The following is an 11905-nucleotide window of genomic DNA, read 5'->3' on the forward strand; positions in this document are numbered from 1 at the left end:
ATCATTTATCGTTTATAATCATAAACGATTACATTCTTTTTACATTATTACAATCACTTTCATCAATGTTTACTTTTCGAATTAAAATTATATAAGTAATTGTATTTTTAAACAAATGAATTATCATAATTGCATTTGTCAAAGGCTCGGCAAACTCAAGAATGCAAGGTGGCATCTTATTGTAAATAATGACGATGATAATGATGATGATGATAATGATGATTCAAACCTAACTCTGTTTACTTCATTAACGATTCACAGGTAGAACGAAGCGCGATGGAATTTAAATGATATTTAACACCGCGCCTTCTTGGCTTCTACTGACAACGACATTTATTAAAGATAAATATAAATTTTTTTTCTCATAGATGAACCTACGTAAACAAGTTCTAACTCGTTCGAGCAAAAGTATTCATAATTGAATACTTTACAATTAATTAATTAATTAATTACGTACAGAAGGAGCGATTAGAAGAAAAAAAAAAAAAAAGAAATAAATAAATAAAAGAAGAAAAAAAGAGAAGAAAAAAGTAGACGTTCAAATATTTTTCTTTTTTTCGCAAAATATTTCGACCGACTTTGCCGATCTTCAAGGAGTCCCTCGAGACTCCGTTACACCGTTTCTCAAAGGTGGGACGCGAAGGAAGAGTAGGAGACAGATAGAGAGAAAGAGAGATACAGAGAGAGAGAGAGAGAGAGAGAGAGAGAGAGAAAGATGGTGGTTGGTAAAGGCAACAGGAGAGCAGGTAAAACAAAAAGTCGTGAAAAAATCAAAAACCAGTCTCGTGCAGTCAGTAGTCCGGACTACCCAACTCTCTCTCTCTCTCTCTCTCTCTTCTTTCTTTCGTTTTTCTCTCCTCTCCATTCCTGTCGACGACTCTCATCGCTACCACCACCATCATCCACCACCTCCTTTTTCTCCTCCTCCACCTTCACCTCCTCCTCCTTCTTCTTCTCCTCCTCTTGCCATCGCCTTCCGCTACGGCGGCGGTCCTCTCGGTCCACGCTCTTCCTTAATTCAGTCCAATGAGAGCCGTTCTTCGATTCGTCACACCCGCTACGAATCGCCGCCGTGCACCGTTTTCAAGTGATTTTTCAAAAAGTTTGCCCCCTCGCAAACTCCTCTCTTTCTATCTCTTTTATTCTATTTCTCTCTCTCTCTCTCTCTCTTTCTCTTTCTCTTTCTCTTTCTCTTTCTCTTTCCCTCTCTTTCTTTTTCTGTCTGTCTCTCTCTCTCTCTCTCTCTCTCTCTCTCTCTCTCTCTCTGTCTCTCTTTAACCCCAGGACATCAACCTTAGGATTCAATCGACAATAATGAAACTCTGATTTTCTCTCTTCCTTCTTCTTATTCCATTTCCTTTTCTTTTTCTTTCTTTTCTCCTTTTCTTCTCCTTCGTAATCTCCGTTCACCAGTTGTATTTTTTCAATGAGCAAACAGGCAGTGTCGCAAAGCACAGCGTATCGAGCAAAGTGTCGTAACGGTGTTACTCGATGGGTGAGAGTTAGTTCACTTAAGAAAAACATACCGAAAGAAGAAGAAAAATAAGAAAATTATCGAATAAGAGAGGAATCGAAAAGAAGGGAAAAGAAAAAACAGAGAAAAAAAAGGGGGAAAAAAAAAGGAAAAAAAAAAAAGGAAAAGAAAAACGAAACTCCGAATTTACTTTTATAAACGATCAATATCGTTCGGTCTAACGATACTATCAATTCCAATGGTTTAACCGATAAGAAATATTCCAAAGGATTTACCTGGTCCCCAGTGTCCTCCATTGAGGAACCACTTCTTCTTCGAGTTCTTCTTAGACATGAGTTTCAACAGTCAAGACGCCGCGGCTCACGAAGGAAATGTCTTGTACCAGTCGCAACGCGAACCGGTTGCGCGCTCTTAAAATAGTTTCTCACGCGTAGGTAACTGGTACGAGCGGGCTCCTGTTCGCTGGAAATACGCCGATAGATGTGGAAGGTAAATATCGATATAATCCAAATGCGCACCGTCTCTCTACGAGATCAGAGGTAAGTAATTAAATGCGCGCGCGCGCGCTTGAGAGAGAGAGAGAGAGAGAGAGAGAGAGATCCAATCGCATCCAGATCGAGAGATCCGATCGATCCAGAAAGATTTTTTTTTCAATATTCAGAAACTTTGACAATGAACTTTCACTTCTTTTTCTTCTTCTTTTGCTTCTTTTCTTTCTTTTTTTTTTTTTTTGTTTTTTTTTCTTTTCTAATCTGTCCGTAATAAGATTCCGAAGATGAAACTGTTAGAAAAATAATTGTTTCTATGAATTGGATCCAACTGGTTGATATGAAAAAATCATCGCATCGATTCTTAGAAATCAAACATCGTTGATATTGTTCGTAGATCATTTGATATAAACGACTTATTAAGGATTAAAAAGAGAAACACAGACTGCGGTCCTTCGCCTATTCGCATTTTATGCGACCACGCTAGGTATATACATACACACACATGCACACGCATACACACACACACACACACACACACACACATAAACATTACTGTTGCCTTTCATCCATGGAGTCGATTGCCGTTTGTTATTGAAGTTATTCCATCGCCTCGGGCCAGAACAAGGCGAGGCTCTAACAAGCACGCGTCTGTCCATGACGATGACGGACAACGTCTATACTTCGATCGAAATGGAATTTCTATAGAGCCATCGGATACGCATCGGCGCGTCTTCAACGTAAACAATCTAATTACTATTTTACCTGTAAGAATATACGATAAAACGTCATTGATTTAAACTCTTCTTCATTACAATGATCAACGATTTGAAATTAGCATATGTTTATAAGAAAAGTATAATCACGAAGGATACAAATTAAATCGTTCATAAAAAAAAAAAAAAAGGAAAGAGAAACATCTAATTCTAATCATTAATCCAGCAATAAATATTATTCTGCCACTTCAAAATCAAGTATAATTACTCTTTCTTAGTACACAATCGCTTATATATCTCTAAGGGTTGCTAAAGAGAGAGAAAGGGTAAAGATTAATGGGGTAGCACATTGATCAATGCATTAGACATGCTAAAATAAAAGAAGAATATTCGATAATTGGTTGAAAGTCGTGATTGTTGTTGTCATTGTCGTCGTCATCATCGTAAAAGTTGTACTACTCCACTCCATTCAATGGTGCGACACCGTCTCTCGGTTTACGTTGGAACCTTTTTAAAATTAAAGTGGGGATCCAGGTTTGAAAAAGCTGAACTAAACGCCGGTCCTGTTAGTCGTCCCGTTAATGTCTTCGAGACTACGTGTCTAAACGAAAACTCTTATACAGTCTACGGAGTTTTCATTTTATTCTCGGAAGTATGTATGTAAAATATGACAATTTGTTCTCAATCGAAATGAATTTTAATATAAATTTATTCCGTCGTCAATACGCTTGTTTATTCCTGTCACGCGCATATATGTTTTCGAGTTAGTGATTCACCTTATTGTTTTATATATATATATTTATATATATATATATATCATAAAATGTGGTTATACTCGATATAAATAGACATTTAATTGGCACCTTAGAAAGATACAACTGTATTCAACGTAATTGTATTGCATTGGATTATAACGTGTGTGCGATTTAACATGCGATTTACTGATTCACGGCGCGATTCATCAGCGATCATTTCTGCGACCTCATATTTTCTAAATGTTTCATTCTCGATTACTCCTCGTTATTTGAAAAATCAATAATAATCGTGAATGTTCTTAATAATAATGTGTCAATACAAAGCGCGATATCTCAACGATTCATACATTTGTTTCTCATATAACACAAGAAAATGTAGATTTAAGAGATAAGTTTTTAACTTACGATCACACACAATCGATATTCAAGACAGTTTAAAAGTATTGAATTAAATACGAAACATGCGTAGAATTTAAACAATTTTCATTCATTCTCATATAAATTGAAAAAATTTTAATTATATCAATATAATTGGAAAACTATGAACGCAGGCGCGTGTGATGTTTACAAAAAAGTGATTTTGTGATGGTTACAAGAAGGAAAGAAAGAAAGAAAGAAAAAAAGAAAAAAGAAATTGCAAAAACAAGAAAAAATATTGAAAGAAATAAATGAAATATTAAATTTAAAACAATTTTTTCATTCGTTCTCACGTCCAATGAAAAAAATATAAATATCAACCGATGAGTTTTGAAATTCATTACTATAAAGATCATTCGATCTCCTATACGACGAGAAAGTGTAAACATATCAATATAGTTTTAATTATGACGCAATTCAACTCGTAACACGCGAGTAATTTTATTCTGCGAAAATTAAAAAGAAGAAAAAAGAAAAGTATTAAAAGAATTATATGAAATATTAAATTTAAAATCATTATCGTTCGTTCTAATATACGTTGAGATAATATAAACATATCGCAGTATAATTTTAATTATAATCGCACGCGCACAAGTGATTTTCCTATGACAGTTGAAAAGTACGACGCAATCGGACTTCGGTTTAACGCGTAGTCCAGTATTCGCGTTGGACTGAAATTTTCGTTCTTTTCGCTCTCACACGTACAATCTCTCTCTTATCTCTCTCTCTCTCTCTCTCTCTCACCACAAAGTTCTGACTCACGTTCATGAATATTCTTAATAATCTTAATCGAGCGTTATCGTCGTAATCAACGTGTGTCGTCGGCCGAAACGTTGAAAAAGACGCGAACTGCCTGGCTCTTTCTCTCTCTCTCTCTCTCTCTCTCTTTCTCTCTGTCTATCTCTTTCTTTCTTCCTTGGCATCGACTTGTTTATAGCGCATCGTGGAAATAATGAATTCCATTCACGAATTTTGTTCAGAACACGATGACGTGCCGGAGCGCGCTGATCACCGCGTTTACCATCGGAATTCTTCTCCTGGCGACTAGAACGGATTACTCGGAAGCCTGCAACGAAGCGATCTGTGCAAGCGTCGTTAGTAAGTGCATGCTCACTCAAAGTTGTAAATGCGACCTCGTCACCTGTGCCTGCTGCAAAGAGTGTTTCTCATGTCTCAGCTACCTCTACGACGAGTGTTGCTCTTGCGTCGGTAAGTTCTGTAAAAGAAAAGAAAAGAAAAGGAAAAGAAACGAAACAAAAAAAAAAAGAAAAAACCCCCCCGTCGTCGCTCCTCCCTTCCCCTTCCCGAATCGTCGCCAACCCCTAAAGAAAAATCATTTCAATCAATTTAAAAATGAATATATAAAAGAATATAAAATGATTATAAACAGCAGAGATTGAATATTCCTTCTATCGATGTTTTTAAAGATCTTTGCCCAAAGCCGAACATCACGGACAACCCGTTAAGCAAAAAATCCCACGTGGAAGATTTCAGCGAACCGGTACCTGGTCTCTTCCAAGCTCTTACAGCAGAACCGGATCCGCACGAACGTTGGCTCACCTTTACCTATCCGGTGGATTTTGATATGTCCTTGTTCGCGCCGAAGCAAGAAAAAGAAATCAAATATCACATGCGTGAGTGTCCGATAAGAAAACTTTTTTCCCTTAATAATTAATATCTGTAAAAGTTTTCAATTTAAAGATCGAACAAAAGAAAAATAAGAAAAAGTAGAAAAATAAACAAAAAAGAAACAGAAAAAAAAGAAAAAAAAAAAAAAAAAAAAAAGACACAGAAAAAACATGCGACACTTAATTGAAGATAATATAATGTATCGGAATATATGTGCTTGATACAGAAACCGCGGAGGAAGAGATGCATCCTTTGAAGCCAAACGTGATGACGGTGAACTGTACTGTGGCGTTCATGGCACAGTGTAACTCTTGGAACAAGTGTCGAGCTTCCTGTCAGAGTATGGGTGCAACCAGCTATAGGTGGTTCCACGATGGCTGCTGCGAGTGTATTGGTGACACGTGCATCAATTACGGGATCAATGAATCCAGGTGTATTCACTGTCCAATGGATAAAGAGGAGGATGACCTGAAGGATCAATACGATGATTTCGGTCAGGACGAAGATGAATTAACGGAGGATGAGATCGATTAGATGACGAAGGGAAAATTGAAAAAAGGTCGTACGAACTAAGCGAAATATTCGCGTAAAGTGCAATTTCAACAAAATCCATCATTGTTTTCCCAATGTGAGATGATTCTAATCAACGATAGACAAAATTTACAAGTTGATCCGTAACGGAGAGGAACTTTGTTGTTGTTGTTGTTGTTGTTTCTTTTTTCTTCAATTTTTTTTTCTTTTCTTTTCTTTTCTTTTTTTTTTTTTTTTAACGGTGCAATTATAACAAAAAGGGCTTGTTATATAAGGAACACCGGGTAGAGAATATTTATCCTCTAGTGTGATCCTCTTAGCGTTTAAGAATTTTAAAAGGACTATCGGTTTCTTTAGAAGGGAAAAAAATTTTTAAGAAATATTTAATGAATATTTAAGTCAATGCATCGTCCAGGACTTAAAGTTCCTTTTGGAAAAACGAATTCGACCAAAGTCGAATTGGATCGGTGGAATAGGCAACACGAAGTAATGCCTGTTCGATAAGGAAATATTTTAGAGGTTCGACTCGTCTCTGTACATGACTGCAGCGGCATATCAAAAAGAATCACTTAACTCGTTTGAAACGACCTCCTTTTCTCGCGAATATCTATTTAATTTACCGACTTATCGAATCGTATGTTTTATCAATTATACTGTGCCATACGAATAAAATTGTAAATACGTCAAATATACTATTCGGCTAATTTATCTATCTATTTATCTCTTTCTCTCTCTCTCTCTCTTTATTGTACCTCCTCTCGTATCTCATTTCGGAGTAACACTGCCGAATACGAAACTAAATTATTGATTTACGAATTTATTACATCTTCGCTCAATAATGCGTTTCTTTCGCATTAATTACAAAATCATTACTAATTAACACAATGTACGATACGCACTGTTATTTGTAATAAATTATGAGCTATGATATGTTTCATTATTGCACTGAAATGTATCGACTCACGACAATAACGTAATTATATTATTACAACAAATTTCACATAGTCTTTTCATACTTTGATAAGTTCCAATCGATTAAATTTATTTTTGGAACTTAGTTAATCTTTCGTTTGGAGTATAAATATGAAAGAATAACGGATAACAATAGTTATGTGATTTTTTTTTTTTTTTTTCTTTTGGTTTGTTTTTCTTTTTCTTTATTTTTATTTTTATTTTCTCTTTTTTCCTTTTCCTTTTTTTTTTTCTTTTCTTTTTATATAGACCCACAATCTATATGAGTCATTAAAAGTTAAAACCCGCTGTCATACTGCGCTCATTAAATATCAAACATGTAAATGTCATCAATGGAATTCGTCGAATCACTATGTGATTCTGCTACATTAAAAACATTGTCTGACCATTTAGTTTTACAGATATTTCTGTTTTATAAGTTCCAAGTGTTTTGAATGAAATTGACATTCACTAATTCGTCGACACGATATCAAATTACATGAAACCGGGTGGAGGGGGAGGGGGGGCTAGTAGAAAATAACACACACTTTAGGTCGGCGGATGTTCGTCCTGCACTTCACTGCTTTCTGGTAATTTAATGAAAGGTACATCGTTACCGCTCCACATACAGTATAATTGAGACCTTGAACATTCCTAAAAATTATAAATATACCGAGAATATAAAAATTGAGTTTTTGATAGGAAGGAATAATTATTTGTCAATCGTTTTAACACATACCCCACCGCCAGCACTTTCAGAACCAGAGCGACTATAAGCAGAGACACAAGAGTCGGTCGAAGAACTACTTTTTCGCGATGGTAAAGCCTCCGTTGTTCCTATAAAAGTAAAAAATATTTCCTGTACCTTTTAATCTACCTTATTTAGCAAAAACTTACCAAGTTCATTATCTCTGTGATCGCTATGAGAATGAATGCTATCTTTGCTATCCCCATAACCACTACCACTAGCAACACTCTGCTCTGTGGTGGGAAAACAAACGATCATATTGCTTGAACTATCTAATTAAATGGATTATAAATTTTACCTGAATCTCTATGATCTCCACTGTGAACACTTTGATCGCTGTCACGATGTCCAGATTGATCGGAATGATCGCTCGAATGAGAATCGTGTGGCCAACATCTTGGTGAACATACTCTACGTGATTCAGGCCAAATCGTTGAATCGTAATTTGTTTCATAATTACATGTAGTTAAAGTCACACCAGGAATGTGCTGAGTAGTGTAAACCGATAACTGATTCGATGGCCTTATACCTATAGTCAACCAAAAAAAAAATATATATATATATATCTCATTAATTACTTTGTCGAGTACAATTATACTAATCCTTGCTAAAGTTCATATTTACCTGGTTTACAAGAAAGAAGTTGAATAGCTTCGCGAAGACCATCCTGACTAGCCATTGCAGAGGCTTTCCAAACGGAATCGGGTGTAGTAGATCTACTACGATCTTGATGGGGTACTTTAAGTCTCGATCTAACTTCCTGTCGCGGCCATTCTGTGACATGACGACAATCCCACGGCATAGACCATCTTCTCATAGTATTTTCTGAAGATTCTCCGGACATATCTGCTGCGGCTGTCTCAGACCATCTCCTCTGGACCTTAATTAAGGAATATATTTATTGATGTATAATAAAAAATTTCATAAAGTTAATATTATCTACCTGCAGAGGAAACAACGGATATGGTAAAGGTGATCTGTGACAATTTTGTACCGGTTGCTGCGTCGTGGAAGATGAAATTGGTGATCTATATAATCTTTCGAAACATTGTTGAAGCGCAGCTATATCACAATCAGCACTACCACTCTGTGAGCAAGAACATTCGGCCATACCACCTACATGTAGATATAATATTATAGTATTTACATAAGGAATTCATGATAAGATATAAAATTAATGTTATCCTCTTACCAAGGCATTCGCAACAGGCCACACAAAATTGATATTGCAAATTAATAAATGTTAACAAATTGTCTCTGAGAATGTCCTAAAAGAGGAGTCCAATGAATGATGTTATTTTACTTTTATAATTAAATTGTAACATGTCTTTTACTAACATGTTTATCTCCTTCGTTATTTCTGGCTTCATGATCCTTTAAGGCAGCGATCACATGATTTTTAACTGTATTACTGGCAACATTTGTAGCTCTTGATAATTCTTCCCAACCAGCAAGGCATTGTCCAGACAAACGATACTGAGCAACAGTATCATGTACGGATAAAAGTGCTTGAAGAGATTGTGCCAATTTAGTACCAGCCGTACAAAGACCATTGAGAGTCTGTAAAGAAAAAGAAAGTTTAATATTCTGATAAAGATTTGTAGCTATATCTTAAATATATATATATATATATATATATATATATATATACCTGCAAATAAATGAGCCAATTGCCAAGACATTCGCTGACATCCATTTGACTCTTGTTCATTTGATTATCAATAGTTTTTGACTCTGTTCCGCTCTCTGCCATATTCACAATCTCTCTAATATCTTGTTGCCGTCTCTTGGAACTTTTTAACAAACCAAATCAAACACATTTATTCCGTTGTTATTTGTTTGTTCAAAATAGAAATAAAAATGATAGGTTATATGTGAGGAAAAAAAAAATAAAAAGAAAAAAAAAAAAAAATTAAAACACATACAATATAAAATCCAATAAAATTCTATGTTCTTCGATAATAATAGAAAAAGGCACGAATGATAAAATTGAAACATTCAATATTTAATTGGAATAATCCCATAAGAATTCAATGGAATTTAATATTAATACGAAAGATCTCATTCTTACGTTGTTCTCGTTGTTTTACATAACATAAGCAACGAATAATAAAAGTATTACAACGTGTAAGCCGCATCTTCCGTATTGACCTAAGAACCAAACTACCGGCACCATCACGAATGTTTCTTTATTGGAATACCTACAAGTAGTAATATAACAAAGTGCAACAAACACAACTATAGAAACACTTGTCTACACAAGCAGAAGAGTTCCTGCATACAACACCACTCATCGTCGTGCATTCGAAGCAATGACGATACCACGAGAGAAGATGGCGCTGTACGTTCGTAACGGAAACAATGACTTTAGAAGAAAAAAGAAAAAAAAAAAAAAAGAAGAAAAAAAGAAATTCTGCTTCTTCAGAATTACTCTGTATTTTCTAAACAATCCTATAACAATTAACGTATTATAATAATAATAATGATGATGATGATGATGATGATGATGATGATGATGATGATGATGATAATAATAATAATAATAATAATAATAATAATAATAATAATAATAATAATAATAATAATAATAAACAAAAAAGAAAAAGAAAATTACAAAAGAATAAAATCGATAGAAATTAAGTAAATCGTTCAAATTCATCGATTCGAAATCAAGATGGCGTCGTATGGAGAAAAAAAGGAAATGACGATTCTTTAAAATAGATATTTCTATGACAAAAGAAAAAGAAATCTTATATTAAAAAATGTCACTCGCATGATTGTTAATGATAATGATATATAATGATATATAATAATTGAAAGTATTATCGATCAATATATCTAAAGTTATTAAGAATGTTCACCATCTTTCGATCGAAACGTTTGTGACTATCAGCGTTAGATACGGACGAAATATGAACTACAAGTATTGCGCTTAGGAAAATATCATGCGCCTATTGTATTAATCTATAAACGTGTGACAATTCACATTTGTATGACAGACATTTTTCTATTTACTATAAATACCGAACAAAAACAAATTTAAAAAAATATGCAAATTATATTTCTCCAACAAATAAATTTACTTCGAAGATAAATTAAATGTGTTTGTTAATTCTTGTAAAAAATTTTTAATTATTTCTTTCTCGTTAAACATTTACATATAGCTAAAGTTTATATTTAAGCGGCCATTTAGCCGGATATTGAATTTCGATTGAATACGCATAATAAAAAAAAAAAACGATACACACTATACGAAAAGTAAATATCGTTTACTCAGATCTATTACTATTAGTATTATTTTACAATCAAAACAAAATCTAAATCATTGATAATAGAAATTTCTTGTTTCTTTATTAAATCCTTATACGTATCTAACGATAAATGGTGTCGTTGTTGATGATTATGTATATATTAAGGTTAATAAATAAAAATAACGTAATTTAATTCTTCTATGTTTCAATATCAAATTAAATCTCGATCATTGTGAAATGCATTTCTATGCGTTTGGAATTGTTCAGAAAATCTTAGCGTTAACTATTTATGTGCCACAAATAGACAGGCAATCTCCACTTTACGCTTGAATGATGTAAGTTTTATGATAAAATTAAAGATAAACTTTATCATAAAACTTACATCATTCAAGCGTGTATATGAAAATCAGTAGCGAGGATACGAGCTTTTTTCTTTTGTCAAAAATTTCGTGGGGTACCACAGTACAAAAACATTATCTACGCGAAAAATGTCGAGAACTGCATTTACACCAACAACCAGAACAGATATATTTCTTGAAAAATTTTTTATGAACGAGATCTCATTTTGAAGACGAAGATTTTGTCCAATACATATCTTTTTCAAATTTTTGAAAAAGCCTTTTATCCGTGCATAAACATATTCTCGAAAAAAATATCATTCTTTAACAGGATTTTTTTCAAAGAAAATAAAGCTTTTTTAAAATTTCGAAAAAGGTATGTCCTAGATTGTATTTTCGTCTTTAAAATGAGATCTCGTTCATAAAAATCGGTCAAGAATCACGATTGTTCTTATTGATAGCATAAACCATTATAGAACCAAAGATAGTGAATAGCAATTAACAACAGCAACGAATCCTAAATTGAGTGATACCTCGTTTAAATCTTCATCATTAAATTAAAACTTTGTTCATAAAAAAAGATCGATCAAAAATTATGTTGTCGGTA

The 11905-nt window shown here is 33.9% G+C and overlaps 2 protein-coding genes across 11 annotated transcripts in view; one reads left to right on the top strand and one right to left on the bottom strand.

Moving 5' to 3' along the window:
- Nucleotides 1-997: 997 nt before the first annotated feature.
- Nucleotides 998-6726, top strand: LOC124951704 (twisted gastrulation protein homolog 1-A-like). Of its 5 annotated transcripts, none has more exons than XM_047500508.1 (4): nucleotides 998-2013; nucleotides 4831-5059; nucleotides 5278-5484; nucleotides 5706-6726. In XM_047500508.1, exons 2-4 carry the CDS (start codon nucleotides 4837-4839, stop codon nucleotides 6011-6013), a joined length of 738 nt encoding a protein of 245 aa, XP_047356464.1. In that variant the 5' UTR covers nucleotides 998-2013; nucleotides 4831-4836; the 3' UTR covers nucleotides 6014-6726. The 5 variants fall into 5 exon arrangements, with proteins under 5 accessions (XP_047356464.1, XP_047356463.1, XP_047356462.1 ...); XM_047500507.1 differs by having other exon boundaries at nucleotides 999-1963; XM_047500506.1 differs by lacking the exon at nucleotides 998-2013 and adding an exon at nucleotides 2763-3330 and having other exon boundaries at nucleotides 4831-4948.
- LOC124951700 overlaps nucleotides 1226-11905 on the bottom strand; it is a 33198-nt gene continuing 22518 nt past the window's right edge. For 2 of the 6 annotated variants that reach the window (XR_007101674.1, XR_007101675.1), the window contains exons 2-11: nucleotides 9361-9502; nucleotides 9048-9269; nucleotides 8902-8977; nucleotides 8653-8825; nucleotides 8334-8589; nucleotides 8008-8238; nucleotides 7859-7942; nucleotides 7701-7798; nucleotides 1750-7615; nucleotides 1226-1510 (exon numbers count right to left, since the gene is read on the bottom strand). Coding sequence is in view for 1 of the 6 variants with exons in the window: in XM_047500499.1 (XP_047356455.1) it covers nucleotides 7511-7615; nucleotides 7701-7798; nucleotides 7859-7942; nucleotides 8008-8238; nucleotides 8334-8589; nucleotides 8653-8825; nucleotides 8902-8977; nucleotides 9048-9269; nucleotides 9361-9502; nucleotides 9781-9806 (1413 nt within the window). In the remaining 5 variants the exon portion in view is untranslated. Of the gene's footprint in view, nucleotides 7616-7700; nucleotides 7799-7858; nucleotides 7943-8007; nucleotides 8239-8333; nucleotides 8590-8652; nucleotides 8826-8901; nucleotides 8978-9047; nucleotides 9270-9360; nucleotides 9503-9780; nucleotides 10009-11905 lie in introns of those variants that run through there. The other 4 variants (XR_007101673.1, XR_007101672.1, XR_007101676.1 and 1 more) reach the window with 4 other exon arrangements.

This window comes from Vespa velutina, chromosome 9 (assembly GCF_912470025.1).
Source record: "Vespa velutina chromosome 9, iVesVel2.1, whole genome shotgun sequence".
Lineage (NCBI taxonomy): Eukaryota > Metazoa > Arthropoda > Insecta > Hymenoptera > Vespidae > Vespa > Vespa velutina.

Bases quoted from the DNA above. Each gene is read 5' to 3' on its own strand.
- LOC124951704 (XM_047500505.1), top strand. From the start codon at position 3,151: ATGGTGCGACACCGTCTCTCGGTTTACGTTGGAACCTTTTTAAAATTA. The intron at 3,331-4,830 runs GTATGTATGTAA...AATTTTGTTCAG, and splicing joins TTTTCATTTTATTCTCGGAA to AACACGATGACGTGCCGGAG. The intron at 5,485-5,705 runs GTGAGTGTCCGA...TGCTTGATACAG, and splicing joins AGAAATCAAATATCACATGC to AAACCGCGGAGGAAGAGATG.